At 36.6% G+C, this 20,120-nt stretch overlaps 1 protein-coding gene across 6 annotated transcripts in view; it reads right to left on the reverse strand.

The window, feature by feature from the left end:
* The window catches only part of PTPN3 (protein tyrosine phosphatase non-receptor type 3), a 153,992-nt gene that overhangs the window by 25,407 nt on the left and 108,465 nt on the right, over nt 1–20,120 (reverse strand). For all 6 annotated transcript variants that reach the window (XM_062610971.1, XM_062610970.1, XM_062610972.1 and 3 more), the window contains 6 exons: nt 18,295–18,429; nt 16,649–16,825; nt 5,540–5,563; nt 3,403–3,598; nt 2,371–2,448; nt 1,288–1,344 (listed from right to left, as the gene is read on the reverse strand). In XM_062610971.1, the coding sequence (XP_062466955.1) occupies nt 1,288–1,344; nt 2,371–2,448; nt 3,403–3,598; nt 5,540–5,563; nt 16,649–16,825; nt 18,295–18,429 (667 nt within the window). The remainder of the gene's footprint in view (nt 1–1,287; nt 1,345–2,370; nt 2,449–3,402; nt 3,599–5,539; nt 5,564–16,648; nt 16,826–18,294; nt 18,430–20,120) is intronic.

The following is a 20,120-nucleotide window of genomic DNA, read 5'->3' on the forward strand; positions in this document are numbered from 1 at the left end:
CCCGCTTGCCTTACATTAACTTTGGCATTTCAAATCACCTTAAGAAGTTTGGTAGATTGGCCATTAAATGTGTTAAGGATTGTTTTATTTTCACTTTGTGGATTAAAGTTATAATGATCATTTCTTACTACTTTTTAATTCTCTAACTGTTGTAGTTCACAAAGGAGTGCTATGCACTGCATAAGTCAAGCCACAAATCATAAATGTGACGAAAAACTTCTCAATCCGTTTTTAGCTTGATTTACATCATGACATTTAGATATCAGTCCTGTGACTGCTTATAAAATTTCAGAAGAGTCTACAAGATGCAGAATACATCAGATTTCTGGGATTAAGTCAGCAATATTTCCTATCAAGTTTGCACTGAAATTATTTTATGGAGTTGGGAGATACGCTTTAGAAGAAGGTGAGTGAAAACAATTTATAATAACACGTCCTCACATATTTATGTAGGAATTATTTAAAGTTACCAAGACATTGTTACTATTATTATCTCACAATTCAACAGAAAAAATTATGATGAATGTCCCATCTAGACCATAAGTACCTTCATAAGCAAAAATGCACGGCAAAATAAGAACAGAGCAAACATATTCTCTGTCTCCTCCCCTGCCAAGTACTCTCCCATCCTATAAATATTTTTAGCCCTAAGGATTTCCTCAGCCTATTGCAATTTGGCTATTTAGTAACTGTCAGCAGATTTTTCCCCCAAGTATTTGTCCTCTCTTGATCACCCACAAAATTATTTTAACTGCAGCATCCTTTGTCAGGGAGTTTTACGGGTCTACTGTCTTATGCATGAAGAACTACTTGACTAAGCATGAAGAACTTGACTTTGCTAACTTAATTTGATAGCCTGCAGTTGTTCTGCCAGAATTCCTCAGTCACAGTGCTCCTAATCTTACAGATCCTTACTACAGTCCCCTTAAAACTAGTTCTCCTTTCTGAGGCTGCAGGGCCTCAGACTACCTGCTGCTTTAATGAACACTATTCCATATCTTCAGGCATCACTCTTGTCCCTCATCAGACATTTTCCAGTTTAAGATGCACTTTTTGAGATGACAGAGGGAAACAAACAATTTTTGTATCTTCATCCTGTTTGGCTAACAATTCCAGATCTTTTAATCTGTGGTTCAGGAAACCACTGGTCAAATCCATTTACAAAGAGAACAGCTCAGCTGCTATTTCATACTGGTTATGGGTGCCCAAAATTCCTGTATGTATGGACCTTGGAGTGGTAGAGGGAGTAAGAAAGGGAGGGATTAAAAGCCTTGAAAATATACTTACAGGTGACCCTGGAGTTATTCTTGATACCACTAATGGCATTTTTTGATCTACACCACCCTAGAGGAATGGCAAGTAAATAACAACCATAAATATACTATTAAGCATAAACAGCATTTAAAACAAGCAATTGGCTTTTATATATATATATGTGTATATATATATATAAACTTTATGCTCTGCTATTATAGGCAGGGCTGTTAAGATTGAATTTTCATCAGTACATGGGGGTGGGGTGCAGTGTCTTTAAATATACCAATTTCAGCTAAAATAGATCCAGTGCCTTTGCTTGGCCATATATTTTAATAGGCAATAAACAGATCAAATGCAGCATTTATACTAATCCTACCCTTCAAGAAAACCTAATTCAGCACTTAAGCTCAAAAGGCAGACAGCATTCTTAGATGTCACAATGAACCTGCAATACATCAGGTAGGATCAAAGTTCCAGACAACTGCACTCTGTTATTCTCTTCACATCATATTCTATTACTACTCCACCAATAAATGCCCAGGGTGAAAAGATCAAACTCTGCCCTAATTTTGATATTATGGCTACTTTATATTACTCCATCTGCTTAAATGGAATTTCAGTGAGAAACTTTACAATATTTCAGTGAGAAAAATTTACAATAGCCAATTACAAATAGCAATTTCCATTTTCTTCATAAATTAATTTGCACCTTTCCGACATGATTTTTAATAGATATATTCAACTGGACAGCACAAACTATTTAACTTCTTTTATAACACAGAGGTCCAATTTTCCGAAGGTGCTTTATATTAGGCTTTACATTGATGCTTTATATTAGGCTTCCAAGTTCATATTTAAGCAGCCAAATAGGCAGTTTATGTTGTAATGTGCCATAGCCGTATGTAACTAAAACCCAGAGAACTAGCAGAGGCGTATTTCTGTAAATGTGCTTTAGCATTTAAGGATTAGACTTCTATAACATCTCAGTCCATAAGAAATTCCTGCAGAATACACTGCTTTGGATAAAGCAGTATATTCTACAAAATAATCATAAATTCAAAGCATACTGCAAGTAAAAAGTCTTTAAAAATAAACAAAAGATTGCTAGTTTACCTTTAGATTAAATCCAAACTTCCCATCTTCATCTGGTATGATACGCACCAAAAGTAAATCTCCCTCAATTAGGTCATTCTGAAATATATAGAAAAAAAATACCACCAAAGCTTTTCTAATTTTTAAAAGGAAATAGTAGCAATTTAGAAAATAGTACATCCAAATTTTAACATACTGAACAAGAAGACAAATTCATGTTTAAAATAAGCATCAGCTAAGGTTACAGAATATACTCATGATTGTGACCTTTTGGATTGTAAAAGTAGCAACATAACAGCAAATATATGCTCCGCTTACTCAGTTCCAATACTGTTACTGTCAGCTTTTTCAACTGATAGCGCCTATTAAAATTTTCAACATGTTGTATTTACTAAATGTTATATGCAATGCATTTGAATCAATTCTACTCTAAGGACTATGAAGAGACTACGTTTTCCCCAATTTTTCTCCTGTAAATGACTGCATTGGTATCTTCTGCAAGAAATCCACAAGCTAGAAGGATTAAAAGTTGGCAGCAGCCACTGGACAGGCAGGTTAGGAAGCTGTTCAGCCTCCCTCTGGAAAAGGCTGGGGAAAGGGGAGGAACGATCCACTACCATTACACTAGCAGCAAGCAGCTGCCTTAAAGGAAGTGAAGAATTCAAAGGATGATGTTTAGCCCTCCTGAAGAAGAAATGCCTGGGATAAAGCAGAGTCATGCCTGCTATCAAGACATATAGTAACTTCAGTTAGTTCATCTTTCTCCTTGGAGGAATTAAGATTTAATCAAATAAGGAATCGCATTCCACTAAGAATTTCCTCTGCAGATGCTTTTGAAAGCCTGGACACTACAAAAACCAATACAGCTGGCAGAATTGCCTATCATACTGTATACACAATGTTGGATAAATTTGACTAAGATGAGATTTACTCGTATTAGTGCATAAAATATGCTCATGCTGAACTATAACCTTAGCTGATATGCACTCAATCTACAGTTCAAAGCTACATTCAGTACTAGCTTTGACTTTAAAAGCACTCAGTTGAACATACCTTATCGCAGTAGTACTGACTGGAATCCTCAATTGAGCTACTTTTTGTAACGTCGTATGTTTCTAAGAACTGTTTATCCACCCCTTCCAATGGATAAGAGCCAGAAATGTTACCAACTCCATTGGGAGATTGAACCAAGGGTTTAGGTGAGATACGGGTCAGAGAACTCCGTGTTGGACTGCTTCCCAATACATTCCTTTAGTTAGAAAGGATGAATAAATATTACAAAGGTACTGTTATCCAGATTTTTAAATTAAATAGTAAGCCATACAAACATACTGCCCAGTTCATACAGCAAGCCAACTTTGTACTTAGACTTAACATCGCTTCTTTAAGTGCAGGGTAACAGGACTGGAGTATGATCTAAGCCTACCGTTTGATCAGTGGATATCCAGGAGAATGAACAAAACAGAATTAGAGCAACAAAAACATTCTTAGTAAAATGGTTGAGATATTAGCAGTGAAAGGCACTGTTGCAGTGGTGTGGGAAATCATAACATGAAAAGAGCTGAACCTCAGGCAAAAAGCATTTCAGTTGCCAACCCTAACATTAATACATACAGCATGTAGAAGGATACAGAATTAAATGGAGGTGCAGACCTGGTCTAGTGATTCAAATACCTTAAAATTCAAGGATAACTAAAGTCAGTAATTAAATACTTCAAATCTTAGAACTGGCCAAGTTGCCTGGTGGTGCTCCAGAATCTTTCCAAAATGCATTTAGCTACGTACCCTCTAATGAAAAGGATGAAATGCAGATGTCTAATACACCTAGAACTCTCCTTTAATTGGACCAAACTCACAGATACCATAAAACTGGTCCATCTTTATAAATACTACATCATAGTTTGTGAAAATCTGTCTTGGGAAAGCTCAGGTATAGCTCAGATTCAGCTTCCTACCACAATCATACAGCACTGTGTATGGCAAATCCTGAGTCCTAGCTACTGTACCCCACTGCAGACAGACGTTTCACTTATATGACATAACATCATCATTTTGCAAGAACACTCTACACTGCTATTGACAAACCAGCACTGCAATGAAGTATATTTGATCTTTGGAAGTACATGTGCTATTAGCTGTTTATTGCAGTTTATTCCTAAAAGCAACATCAAACTCTCACAGGGTTAAAGCAGCAGGACTACATGCAAGTAAACCCTGACATTAAAATCTGTAAATTCAAACATTTATTTCTGCTCTCGTACTAGTCTAGCTATGTACATGAGCTTTTCTGAACCATTTCCAGCAGCCACTACTAGCTGTCAATGAAGATGTAATGCTACACTACAGAGGAACGTAGCTTAGGCTTTTAACATACAGAACTCACATTGCAGCAAACTTTAGTAATAAAAACCCTTATTTCTTGGCTTGTGGAAACCTGACTGGAATAAGCATAAACATTCTGAAAGATGCCATCAAGCAAACGTATTCTTGTCATATTATTTCTGACATTCAGTCATACTACCTGTACTTGGGATTGGCAATGAAGTGTTCTGTGCAGCATTTGCAGAATTTTCAGTTATTACAGAAAACATTTTTTCAGTGTTTGGGAGATCTTATTCACTTAGTGTTTTGAATAATGACACTTAAAGGAATTACACTGCCAAAACTGTGGTTTTTATCTGATAGTTTCCAGGCCTTTTCATGATTCCTGTGAGGTCAGTGTTAAGCAAGGAGGAACGCTGTATATATAAATACATCCCAAGCGTGCGCCCCCCCCCCCCCCGGGCAAAAAAACCCAGCGATTACAGATCATAATGATTTTTTCAATGCAGAAAAAAAAAAAATACTAGAAAACCACAATAAATTATTTCAGCTAATGCCTTCTGGCACTATATAAAGAGTTACCAGATAAAATTATCAGGTTTTTTGCATCACTAAACTTTTGCAACAGTTTTTAAACCAACTTTTTAGTTAACAGTGATTAGGGATGTATTAGGCCTTAAGACTTTCCACATCCTGATCAAAACACTTTTTTTTTTTTAACAAATCTTTACAAACTTCATTAATTTATACATTTATTTGTGTCTTTAACCATAAAAGACCACTACTTTAAAAAAACAGTTTGTTATGAATTTTACTGTATATCCTAAAGCTAGAGATTCCAGAGTAGAAAGTTTAAAAGAAAACTCACTTTGGTGATTCTTGTTCAGATGACCTGTAAAAAAAACAACAAACAAAACCAAACAAAAAAAAGATAAATGTGTAAGAACTAAACAAAAGCCTGCATAAATGCCAAAATATGTGCTCACAGTAAATTAAAGAATACTTATTCCTATGCTGAAATCAGACAATTATAGAATTCATGAAACACTCAACAGAAATCCCAGGGCAGCTCTAACCACTCACTTCCACTCTTCTACTTTTGGCACAAGCCTAACTACAGACAATAAACATCTGCTACCACAACTTAAATTATGCAGGAGTTTACAGAGGCAATTATTTAGGAGGACCCACTACATCCTTTAAGAAAGTCTTAGATGTGGATTACAATGACAGGCATCATTAACTGTATTTTTAAGAAGTCAAATGTGGCAAAATCTTTATGTATAGGTAGCAAGAAATGAGCACAAGCAGCTTTGGAAGCATGATGTTTCTTACAATATGAGAGCAAATGATGTTGACAGAGAATTTTAAGACAAAGCATAACTAAAGCAAAAGTGGTACACAGATGAGGACAATCTAGAACAGAAGAAAAATCAAAATTTTCAGTATATAGCATTTTCGAAGGCTTTCAACTAACTTCATCAGAATTCACCTGAAACAGGGAGATAAACTATATTACATCAACTAAAGCAATAGCTGTGATACTAACATAAAGTTGAAAGTAAAAGTTACTAAAATGATGCTTGCAAAGCAAAGTAAGTTTAAGGCGGATGGGATAGCTTTCCAAATTTACTTAAGTAGTGACCAAAAACCCTCAAGTGATATAAGACTATGCTGCAAAAATACAAACATGAAGTAGTTTGGTTTGAATGTAAAGCTGTTGAATTGTCAATTCACAGTATACAGTTACATTTCCAATGGCTGTCTCTAAGACAACCTCAGTACTAAGAATTTTGCACTGTTTCATCAAGACTAAAGTAAAAAATAGAAGCATCTGTCTAATTAGTTTTCCTTATATATATTCTGCAATATGAAAAAATTCTTCCTTGAGAGGCAGAAGCGGTGAAGTTTGATTCCCAAAGAATTTGTGGAGGTTGGGGTTGTGTGTACTTTCATTTTTTTTTAAAAGCACTAAATTTCTTCCTTTTTTACTACAGTCATGCCTCAATTCTGACTCCACTGACATCCACCCCACTCTCATAAAACCACCTCTGGTTCTCCTTGTTTGCAATCCCTTCAGTGCCAGCAGTGCACAGCAGATCCTTTGGGAATGCACATTCACTTGCTGCATGACCAGCTCACAACTAAATGGAACAGATATTGAACTCATAACATAATTGCTCAGTGAGAGGAGAATATCAGTTTAAGGCGGGCTTTTTTTCTGCCTAGTCACTGACTTTCACTAATCTTGTAGAAAACTTTTCATCTTTGAAAACTTGACTCCTATATTAGATTTGACGGCAACTGTCCAAAGGTTCTTATGTGGGAGCAGAGGCAGACGGGCAGTGCAATGACATAAGCCTTATTTCCTTAGGAAGTTGTGCTAAAAATAAAGAATCATTGAATTTATTTTTGTTTAAGCTAATTGATTTCCTTGTGAGGCAAAGAACAATGAAACTGTACATCATTTCTATGTTTGGCATAGCTACACCTCTATTACCAAAATCTGTGTAGAATTCAAGTTGCCATAAGTTAGCACTTTCAAAAGCCTTCACCCAAAATTTACACACATAGAATTGTGATTCAAATCAATGTAATGTCCTATTTTAAATTTTATTTTTTATTTTTATATATCTCCCATCTTTCTTCCCAATAGAGTGTGGAGACAGGAAAAATAACCGACCTGGGACTCCACTCATATACTATGTGTAAATACACAGAGAATTTTTCATCGTCTTAGTAATACACTTGGAGACTTTAATGTAGGATATAAATTCTAAGTAATATTTGCCAAAGGCTTATCTGTTGAATTACTGCACTTTAATTCTGAAAGAGTTACTGAATCATTCTGTAACTTTTTTAAGTGGACAAAGGTAACCAAAAATTTGACCTAAAAAATAACCCCATTCAAAGCCTAAAAGAATTCATCAGGGACAATACAGCTGTGTCTTCCTAAAGTCCTTAGTACCTCAGCCTGCTACACCTGCAGAATTTTGCTCTGCAATCAGTAAAATAGTATTTCTAGCATTTAATTACTCACCTATAAGATAAAGCACCTCAAACATGAATAACTAAATGATCTTTTCTGGCTATACATTATTTCACATTTTTCTAACCTATCTTCTTCATTGCACACCATACTACAAGGATAGTATTTTAAGTTAATAAAAGACAACACTCACCAGACCAGCCATTCAACTTTTTCATCGAGAAAGAGAGCTCTTCCTTGCAAGGAGATTAAGCTTTCCATTGGCGTAGCTAACAAGCACACAATTTAAAACTGGAGGTAATTTCTCTTCCTTATTCCTTAATATATCTAAAATACTGCCATTTTAACCTTTCACTCACTGTGGATGGCTATGATGATGATATTGATAAAAAACTCTTTGCCTGTAAAAGTCTCTTTTCTCTTCTGTCAGGAGGACAGAAAGGAAAGGTCTTAAGGAAAGACCCCTCTTCCCTATTTTGCTGTGCCTTATCAGGGAATCTACTATTCTGAGAACTGAGGATGATAAACTGCAACAGAGTAAAACCCCGAGAGAAAAGGGACAACTGAAACAATAGCACTGTAGCAAAACTCCACCTTTACAAACAACTGAAGGAAACATCTGTAGGTTTTGCCCTTGTGCTGTTCTTGAAGTTCCTAAAGCTTCTTTATTGTAACACCTGCAGGGTTGGGGAGACTGAGTGTGCCAGCACTTCCATTATCACATCTTTTCTGAGTGCTGACTATTAGAAGTGGGATTATTATTCAAAAGCCAAATAAGTGGAAGATACTTGCAGCAACGCTTTTTTGCTGCCTTTTGGAGAAATATATATACAGGATATTCAGCATTTCTATGAACAGAGTGACTGTGTAAGAAGGCAATGTAGGTACTTTGTGCTGCATTCTTAAGAGTACCATTACAGAAAAACTTGAGGACTTCATGGTATACATAAATTTTTCAGTGATTTTTCTATGAATTTCAAACATTCACATTTGTAAGCTGGTGCCATCACTCATAAAAGGATACTTTCAGCTACTCTGCATTGCCTCTATTGACCACATTCCAGTTTACTGACTTTCCACAGAAGTTTCACGTAGTCTGATACTCTGCAACTGCTTGGCTTGCTTGAAATTTGACATATTACACATTTGCAATTCAACTTTGAGGCTTACTTTTTGGATGCAAAATGTTTGTTGAACTGGGAAATAAAGTGGAGCACATTTCAGTAAGGATAGATATTAAAAAAAAAAGTTTTCATGTAAGCAAAATATAGACATGCACTATTTTCATGTATATTTGAACGGAAGAGCAGAGTAAAACTCATAGAACTCTTAGTAAACTTAAAAGCCCTAATTTGAAATTAAAGTTATCAGATCCACTGCCTAGTATAATAAGGACATCTTTGGGAAAGACTGAAGTACAGAAACAAGTACAATGGACTCTTGCAAAATTCAGCAGATTTCCTAATACCAAGGAATTGATCATATCTGTACATAATTAAAATCTAAGGATAAACAACAGTGTAATTTGTTGGGGTTTTTTTATTTGCAATTTGCTACCAAGAAAGTAGTTAGTAGGACGCGGCTGGATACATCTGAAGGGTACTTTCACCATCACTAACACATTAAAAGCTTTGTTCACAAAATGAATCATATTTTAGTTAAAATAATTATGATGTGTTCCAATAGTACATTCTCCAAAGCTCACTATGCAGCTACACTTTATTGTTTATCAAAATAGTAAGCTGAAAGAATTGAACAAATGCAGCATCCGTTCAGGAAATCTATTTTCAGTGCAATACCTTCACCATGATGCATCACACTTACACCAGGAACATATATGTACTTCCAGAAATTCATAACACAGTGCAAGTGAATTTCCTTTTTGTATACTAGTTCATCATTTCATTTCCTTCCCTCCCCCTCCAAATCCGGGACTGTTCATGTTATTCTTTTATCACTAGCAAAAGATAGTTTTAGAGTATAAATTAAAGAGGTTGGTAGCTTTGCAAGCACGTTTAAGAGAAAAGCTTATACAGGAATATGTTGCATTTAAAACAAGCAGAATTGTAGACACAAAGTAATTTAGTTTGGGAGGGATCTTGAGAAATCACCTAAACTCTTGTTCAAAGACCGGGGCCAACATCAAAGTCAGATGAGGGTGTTCAGGTCCTTGTCACATTGCGTTTTCAGGCTCTCCAAGGATGGAAACACCTCCATCTTTCTGTCAACATGCATAAGGACTTAACTAATCTCAGTGTGATTTTCACCCCCACAGTATCTTGAGCGTTTCCCTTACTGTAACTTGTGTCCATTGCCACATGTTTTTACTGTGCATCTCCAAAAAGAGTTGGATCCACAATTTTCATAACCCCCTTCTGGCAGAGTAAGGCAACAATGCAACCAACTCCTCCTCAATCCCCCCCAGCCTTCTGGTTCTCCTCATACATCATACGCTCCAATCTATGAATAACTAGCCAGATTTATCTCACCAATCAATGTATGACTCTAAATATAAGATCTGTAATGCCTCATCTGTCAGTAACTTTTTCTTACTGAGTTCTACTATACCTTATCACTTAGAAATATTGTTTTACAATAATCCTTCTGGTTAAACAGAAAATTTCACAGCTAATCTTTTCTGTTAGGGCACTGAGTCTGCTCTGGAGAACTACCAAAACACTTGTTCCTATGCAGTCTGCTGTTGAAAACAAGACAGACATCTTTCGTTTATTTAATTACAGAGCAAACAAGAGAAACTGAATACTGTTCAGGTAGCAAGACCCTCCACACAGCTTTATCAGGGTACTTTTCTAAGCCTACAAGCCAGTTATTTTTTCCCCTAAATTAGTACATTATATACATAGTTAAATTTATTTATTCTTACTAACATTCCCCTCCCACTCAGAAAAGTGTGTTCAAAAACATGAAGAAAGGCATTAAGAGAGCAAGCAAAAGCTATATTTACACCCCAAACTATTCCACCTCTAGTATAAAAACATTTCAAAAAGCACAAGACATTAAACCTGAGTTTACAGGTTTAATGGCTTACGGTATAAAGGTCAAAAGCAAACTCTGTTCCTCATACAAAGGAGAAATTTGTCCCACACAGGTAACATGAATAAGGTTATCCTGAATGGCAAGGAAATGTGTTTGTTTCAGTAACCCTTCGCATCTGACATGTTCTTCTCTGAAAGAAAGCCCAGCTTACTTTAATAATACAACATTCAGTTAGGGGGCAAATGTGGGTATTGGCAACAATGCATGGTCTTCCAACAAAACCAGATTAAAGCCTTAAATCCATGAATAGGAAAGAATGGACAATATTCTTCCATTTTCACAGTGACCAGCAGAAAACCATGCAGCTTCCTGCATTTGGGTTCTCTGAGGTTAAGAGCATTAAAAACAGTGGCTTTCAGTTTTTCTTGTCATTCATTCATTCTCTTTCATTTGTCATTGCACTGTGAAGTGTGAACATCAGTATCACACCTCAGGCACCATAAGATGCTTGAGAAAAAGGAGAGGACCATACAGGGGTTCAAAGTAAAAGTTCAAAACTTCTTAAATATTACTTGGTTACATGTCTTTATGCTTTCACGGCAAGCCTTCGACCTTGGTATTTTAAGTCCACCAAGTGATTAAAATGTGTATTATTGAAACACTTAAATCTACAGATTTTTAATTGATAACAGATACCTGAACATAATGAAACAAGAAAACTCATTTTAGTCTTTTAAATTTTCACTTATTTACCTGAAGATGAAGGGTATCTAGTTTCTGTCAAGCTTCCCCCATCCCTCTTCTTGTAACATTTCAATGGTGAAGAAACCTACCCATGAACTTCTGGTTGTGATAAGCATTAAATTACACTTATGTACTTTTTTTTTGGCAGGTATCAATACTATGAATCAGAACTTGCTCTGGGGATGAACAGAGCAGTCTTTCAAGACAAAACCTAACATCTGATACAAGATCAAACATGTCAGAGTACATGATCTCAAAATGTAATCAGTCTATTGCCCCAGTAAACACCAACTTAGTTTTGAAGGTTAGCGCTTAAATTAGAGATGTTTTGGAATTTTCCAACCTGGTCTTGAAAAAATGTCAGCCTTCAATATGACTACTTCATATTCACTGTAGCCTTTTGCCCTTAAATGACACAGTAGCATACAGATTACATTAGTGTCACAGAAAAGCAAATCAGTAACGACGATTTTTTCCTCTATACCACTGAGGCTTTCCTTATTTGAAAGTTGGAAACTGTAGTGGTACCTTTATCAACAGACTGCAACAGTGGTAATCATCAGGTACTGTAACAGGCTAAAAAAGAGTAAAATTGCAGTCTAAAAGAATTGCCTGCACAAGCCTGCCAGCCTCCCTTTAACAATAACCAGCTGTGGTCTAAACCTGTTATATTGAAGGGAAAAAAATGTTTCTCAAAGGCAACTTTGAGCTCTTCCAGGAGCTTTATCCAAGCTACTTAAGAGGATAGCAGATGGTCAGGTTAAGTTGATGCCAGGTAGCCTGTTGGTATGATACATCTTTGAGAAAACCCCTGAACAAATTAAAGCAGCTTTTCCACAGATACTTCAGAAATAAAGCCTTATCATGTAACTTGTTTTCTATCTTAAAGGAAAGCTATAAGACTTCATATTCGTAAGTCTTCCCTAATGCACACCTCAGTGTTTAAGGACATCTGAAGATATGTAACATCACAGAATGGAGAGAAATTTTCTACTTTGTTTAAAAGAAGAAATTTAGTAAGTCAGTAGCAGCAGTGCTTCAATGGAGGAAATGCAAATTTTTCAAGGAAAACCTCTTCAGGGAACCAGAAGTCAAGACTAGGGAAAACCAGTTTTAACTGAAAAACAGTTGTCAAAAAAGCACTTACTAATTATGTTTTATCTTAATATTATTCTTGAAATCATTAAAAAAAAAACAAAATAATAGTAGGATCATGACTGTACGCATGTTGACACAGGATAAATACAGTGACAGAGTACAACACATAGTCAGAAGACAGACTGGATTACCTATTCTGAACTGGTGAGGCACAGCCATAGCAAAATGTGGTATAACATAGAAAACAACCTACCAGACATCAGAAGGCTCAGTGTGGGCTCCATAACTGTGTTAGCGTTATTTTTTTTCAGTGGCAGTAGCAGTCAGATGAGATGCCCAGCAGCAGGGCAAAAAAAAGAGGAGAAAGAACTGACAGGGGACGCTTTCTTCACAAAGGCTAGGGAGCCCTGGCCTAAACAAAAGTCTTCTTGAAGTCCTCTTCAGCACAGTCTTTGATGACAGGCTTTGTGTGCAGCTGTGATTTGAGATAACTGGCTTAGATAGGCAAACCTATTCATGGCCAGTGAATAAAGCTCTATTTAATATATGTTAATTCGTGATTAGAGCAATTTTTTGTCTATAATACCTATGTAACAGACAGCTCCAATCTTTTCTGCAGACACTAATCTGAGAGAGAAAAATTGCTTCGTTTTACTATGTCTGAGCCTCAAATTGCACTTGAATGTGAAAGTACTTAAGGTAATTTAGGTCATAGAAGCAGTCCAGCTACACGAAAGACAAGACCCACAAGTCTGCCCCTGGCTTTCCGTAGTTCATCTATGTGCATAATTTGCTCTATTTTCTAACTTTCTTTTTCCAGTCACAGCCTGTAGGATTTACCTCATAAATTTCAGTTAGAAGCTAGAATGTTCACACAAAGCACATTTTAAAAACATCACTGTGTTCTTCAGGGAAAGAATATAACACATACAAAATATTCTTGGCCCTCATCTCCAGTATGCTCATTTAAAATATTTAGCAGTAAACAGTTCTAGGTGTTGACATGTTGATACAGTACAATATATTTACAGAAATGGAAGAAGAAATGTTAACAATTGGCATGTTTTATGCTCTCTAAACTAAGAGCTCTTCCACATAATTTGTTTTCTAAACTGTGTAATGTTTTACAGAAATAGTTTGATTGATTTCCTTAAGTGAGTAAATAGAGCAAGGAAGAAAAAAGATTATTACGAAAATTATTACACTTGGTATTGGCAGGAGATAAGAAAAGGTGCATAGGGAAATAAATGCAGGTGGATGTACTCTGCCAGCAGCGGTGGCTTCTATAGTTCTGACACCTGCCAGGTAGGATTAGGTACACAGCAAGTCTTGGCATATGAGCTTTCCCTAGATATTTGTCTCAAGAAGTACTATATCACTACAGTTTGAAGGTAGGTCTATCTTGGACCACTTGTCATTTTGACAAAAAGGACTTAAGATATTACCCAAGGGCTGAAGTGAAACACACGAATACTATCCCTCTGCCCCAAAAATGCTGATGGCAGCCCAAAAAATAGAAAAAAGCCGTACGCCATGCTAACTGCAACTTGCAGTCTTGAGCCTCGGATACAGTAAATGAAACTGATGTGAACATATTTAGTTTACAAAAGTGAAGCACCTGCATGGTTATAATTAAGATTTGAGGTCCCAGGCATAAAAATTCAGCGATTAAAAATCAGCATCATACACGTACCTGTACTGCCAGTACCTCTCAAAAAATGCTTCAGATTTTTTTCATACCAAAGCTATTCATTAGTTACAATTAGCACTAACTACACCTTCTTCATAGTCTCAGACAGCAGGCTAGTAGCAGAAAAGAGCCACAGCTCCCTAAAGACAATATATATTAGCAGGGCTATAAGAAGCTACGTTCAGCTCGCCTCTAACGAAAAACAAAAACTGAAATTGCAAATCTGTTTTTTTCCATAACAAGCTTCAAGCATGTCAAGACTTAACAGTACACTGTGAGGTGTTCTATAGTTAACATCTAAATATTCCTGAAGTGTGGCAAAAGTCCAGAACAAGTACCCTCATTTAATACCAAAGACAGGCAAGTTAAACATTTTTCTTAAAAACCAGCTTTAGCTGAAAGGATAAGATTCTCTCTTCCAATAAAAAAATCAGGGAAAGACAGACTTTACTTCACATGTAATACTTAATTTTACTTTACATCTTTCAACAAGGGCAGTGAGGTAACTAGTAAGTACTGTAAGAATATAAAAGCAGAAAATACGGGACATGGACTAGCATGAACTGCTAAAAACATCAGTGTAGAGAAGAAACTCTTTATTTGTATGGTTACTGTATATTTTACCTCAATTGTTAAAAAAGAAAGTATTAATAACCATTTTACTTCGCAAAGGTCTAACAATCAGTGCAACAAAGGATCATTCATTCCATGTACCCCATTCTTCTTCCAAAACACACACTTGGAATTTAAATTCATTAGATTTATGTAAGCATTTTTCCAGTCACCTGCATAGTATTAAATATTACAAACAGACCCAAGATACCAAGAATGTGTTGGGGAGAAGACATATAGAAAATTTGATTTATATGAGGTAATAACAGCCATCTTCCCCACAGTGAGTGATATTACTCAGATACAGCGTAGTAGCTATTTTCAAATTTGGAACATTCTATTTTCACTGTACAAGAAACTGCATAAAAACAGGTTTTCCCACTCCATTCTCAGTAGGCATAGAATAGGTGAAACAGGAACGAAAGAGAAAAAATACAGTGGAAGAAAAGAAAAAGGAAAATAAATGAAAAAAAAACCAACAACATACTAACTGGCAGGATACAATCTACCAGTTACAGAATACAGCATGGCAACTTAGTTTTCCGTCTACAGCTTCTATCCTCATAATATCCTGTTATGGTCAGCCACATTATTTTTACTCGTAAAATACTACTAAAAGTGTATAATCTGTAAATGTTAAAGCACAGGAAAGACATGGCTTTCTAGCTATGACTTCACAGCATCTAGACACATTGTTTTATATATTATCATGGCTATTACTGATACTACTAGTACTAAGGCTCATCTGACTTCCAGTCAGAAAAATAGAGCAATTTAAATCACCACAGTGACAAACTCCAAATATGCACCCATGATAGTTTTTCCCTTTTTTTATAGAAACCTCTCTGCTGTAACGTAGAACAATATTACTGTATTAAAATTTGAAGAAAACAGTTTAAATCCATTATTGAAAGCTACACTTAACAGCTGCACACTAGCACAGAGATAGACAAGTCCTATCAGCTTCCATTAATACGTTGCTTCTCAAAATACATCTTGCCTTAAAGTTACTAGGGATCACTGGAAACCATATTCCTTTTGCAACGTTACACATGAACCTGCATTTTAATACATAGTATTTTCCCAGTTGAGAGTTTTAAAGTGGCTCTGGTTTGGGTTTTGTCTTTGAGACTGAACAATCAATGACTTTCTACATTAATTCTGAAGTTAATATTGTGTTAATCTGAAGTTGCTCATTAAGCTGCCACTGTAAAATGTGAGATGTAATATATGAGAAAACAATTAATCAGTGCACAAAGATAGCTGCTTCAAGCCCTGGAAGCAAAGCTAGCAGTGGTCAGAGTGCTGCAGGGGAGAATAAATCTGGTCCTCAAGGAATACAGCAAAAATGCTTGTAGGCAAAGGGCAGGCACTGCCTTTAGACCAGTAATCTACAGTTCCTCTGAGAGAGAAAAAGATGGATGACCGCTAGCATCATTATGTTCTTGTCTTCACTCAAATACACTCTTTCAACTGACAGTGCTGAGCTGAAGTCTTCCTCCCTCCCCTCCCCAAAACAGGAAAAAAAAAAAAAGTAAAAGTTTATAACAGGTAGGAAAGAGTTGCAGAAGCTACTAGGAAACAGGATATTACAGATACGCACAGGCATGCCTTAACAGAATCTCTAATTTTACTGAGAACTCAATGACTGAGAACTGTCTTTTGTGTCACAGCATTTGGAGTTTTGCAATTTGTCAAAATAAAGCTTATGCAAAACCAACATTGTTTGAGCTCATTTTAATGCTATAACCAATGGTGATTGTTTTATACTAAAGCCTCTTGGTATTTTGTTTGGTGTTTTTATAAAATGTAAAAACAGGCAATGAATTATTTGCAGATGTCCTTACCTCCTCTGTGGACTACGGTTTTGAGAGAACTCTGAATCACTGTCCTTTGAGGTTGGCGAGCCCTTATACGTATAAAAGACATCCTCTGTTTCAGTAATATAACTAATCTCATTTGTAAGGTTATCTACAGATGAGTGTCGTGGTTTACGAATTTCATGACGTAGTCTAGGACTCCGCCTTAAAAATAAGGAACACAAACACAAGTTGGAAGATCAGAGTAATTCCTAAAACTTTATCCAAGTGAAATTTCTATTCTACTGAAATCTGTGTTCTGAAATCTTCATGACAGGCCTATAGGTCTTGCTCTAAATAATTTTTAAACATCTAATATGGTATACTAGGCAATCATACATTGCTAGGTTCAGTACACAGAACTGATTAGATCTCCCCTCCCTCTAAAATGCTACTTGTATTGCTAGTTCTAGTTGTAGGATAATTCAGGTTCAAAGGGAGACATAGAGGTCATCTAGTCCAACTTTGTGCTCAAAGCAGGATCAACTGAGGTCAGAGCAGGCTGCTTAAATCTTTATCTGGTCAGATATCAAAAAACTTGGAAGGATGGAGAGCTCACAGCTTCTCTTAGCAACCACCGCTCAGCTCTCGTTGTGTTGAAGTAGCTTTGCATTATGTCCAGAGTCTCTCATTTCAACATACATACGTGTTACCTCATCCTCCCCCTATGCAACACTGAAGAATCTGGCCTCATCCTCCAGATAGCCTCCTCCTAAGTATTGCTAGGATGTTATTAGGCATTTGAGAAAACTTTGCTTCTCCAGGCTGAAAAGGTGAAGTTGTCTCAGCCTCTCCTTGTAACTGCTCCAGCCTCCTGGCTACCTTGGTGGTTGCTGGGTTTTGCTGAGTTTGCTCCAGTTTGTCAGTGTCCATTTTGTAACAGCAGACACAAAAGTGGCTGCAGCATTCTAATAAGGTCTAATGAACGCTGAGCAAAAGGGGGATAACCACTTCCCTTCGTCCACCAGGTATTAACATAGCTCATGTACAGCTTGCTACCTAATATTACCAAATCCTTTTCCAGAGGGCTGCATTGCAGACAATAGTGTTGCACTGGGTTCTTCTTTCCCAGGCCATTGTTTTTGCCTTCACTGAATTTCATGTAGTACCTACTGGCCCATTTCTCCAGACTTCCAAGGTCCCACTGGATAGCAGCCCTGCCCCAGGCATATTGACTCATCCCTCCAGGTTGGTGTCTGCAAACTTAATGAGCAAGCACTCCATTGCTTCCTCCAGGTCATAGAGATTTTAAGCAGGACAGGTCCCAGGACAGACCTCTGAAGTACTCCACTTGTTATTGGCCTCCAGGCAAAGTATGACCCATTAAAACAACTCCCCTCTGAGTCCAGACATACTTTTTTGTTTGTTTAATTTATATTTTTTTAAACTGTATTGCTATCCACCCTTCTAGAACACAGTGTCTTAACTTGGCTATAATGTTTTGGCAGGCATTATCAAAAGCCTTGCTAAAGTTGAGATAAGAGACACCCACTCTTCTCCTGTTGTCACATGTATTCTCAGAATAACTATGTTTGAATGTATATGTACACATGACATAATTATTCTGCTGGAGTACATACAACAAGAAAAGGTAGGAGGCTGGAAGGTGTGGGAAAAGCTGAAACTGGATTTACCAATTAGGGGTAACAGGAGGTGATCGAGAAGGAAGGCTTTTGGTCTCTAGATGCTCAACAGATAAAGATCGTCTCATAGATGGGTTCCAGACCATCCCACCTATAACTTTTCTGCAGTACTGGCTGTTTACAGACCTGAAAAGAAATAAAAAACACTGCATTAATTACTTTGCGCAGAAAAATTAAATGACATAAAATATACTTCTCAAAGTCAATTTTATAATTAATGTGTTTTAAAGAGTCCCCTGTGCTTACCCCACTTTATTTGTGTATTTGCATTCTCACAGAGCCATTTGCTGTCCTTCACTTGTGGTAATAAAACTATTTGTTGATTCTTCCTACAATGCTAATCACAAGCCTGCGCAAAAATAACTTTTCCTGAGAGTTATTTTCAACCCAGTTGTGTTTAAGAAGATGGAGGGGAAAACAGGAAATTTGGTATGTCTTATTGGCACTGAACTGAGTGCCTAAAAAAACATGGTTCAAGTACAGGCAAAAGATTCTACATGTGACTGTTAAAACTCTCAAAGGCATAACAATTTACTAATTCACTGAACACAGGACTACTTTAACCGTCTATCTGCTGTATCACCAAGTAAGAGCTACACCAGACCACACTGTTTCCAGAAGGAAGCCAAATTTGAGTGATGTGTTCCTCACAGCAATAAAACATAAGAGAAAGATCTGACATGAAAATTGGATCTCCAAGTCTGCACTACTTCTTGTGACAAGAGCCTGACAAGATAAGGGTTGCATCAGAACCTGAACCTCAGCTAGGAAAGCAATACAAGTATCTTAATAATGGAATTATACAGCATAAAGAAAAATTTAAACTATATTAAAATTGAGATAAACTAACTTTTATACAACTTTTTACACAGCATTCCACAAGACAAGCAGGGAAATAAGTTCCCCATCCTCAAGTTTACAGGCCTAAGATTTCTCATGTAAAAGAAGCAATTTCTGAGAAACCACGTTTGGCTTACTAAGTCCTGTGCAGTACACAATGGGCAGCTGGGATAGCACAGTATGCAATCAAGTTTACGTTGCATAAAGTTTATGCTGTGGATATTACTCATGCAAATATCAAACCTTAAGTATGCCTCACATTGTCCTGCTTTTCATTTAAACAAGTAAAAGGAACCCAAACCTTTCTTTTTACATTCTGAAGTATTTTACATATCTTGTTCATGTTTATAAAGCAAATTAATTCCTTCATCTTCCAAACATGTACTTTTAAAGCTTTTCCCAGTTTCAAGAACTAAGAGGGAAAACTTAATATGAAGTGTCAACATATCAAAATCAGTTACCCATGTGTATTTTCAATCTTAGTTAACACATAGTCCGTGAACTCATGAGAAGCTTTTGCCTGTATTACCAATTTTATTTCTGTAAGTCTTCTGTATGCGGTGATAAGCCACCAAACTTCTCTGGTCCTCTACAAACCCAAAGAGTTCTTTTAAAGAAGCCTTATATGGGTGAAGCAGAGAGGGAGAGTAGAAAAGGAAGATTTATTACAAAAAATGCATCTTGAAGAATTCCACATATCTTGCATTAATCAGCTTCCCTTTTCTTACAAAGGCCTGTTCATGCCTTTTCCAATGCAGGTGACTTTTGAGGTGCAATGTAACTTGTGTGATGGAAGCCAGAGTTCCAACCCCTAATCCAAACCCCTAACCCTGTCCACAGAATCACTTTAACAATATATTCTTTAGACATTTCAGTTAAGGTACAGAACAATCTCTTGAAATCCAAATAGCTGTTCTTCAGATGTCAAATACAAGCATACTTCACAGCAACATACTGAAAGGCTGCCAACGCCTTTC

This window comes from Pezoporus occidentalis, unplaced genomic scaffold (genome assembly GCF_034315485.1).
Source record: "Pezoporus occidentalis ecotype Australia unplaced genomic scaffold, CSIRO_AGI_Poc_V1 ctg15, whole genome shotgun sequence".
Classification (NCBI taxonomy): domain Eukaryota; kingdom Metazoa; phylum Chordata; class Aves; order Psittaciformes; family Psittacidae; genus Pezoporus; species Pezoporus occidentalis.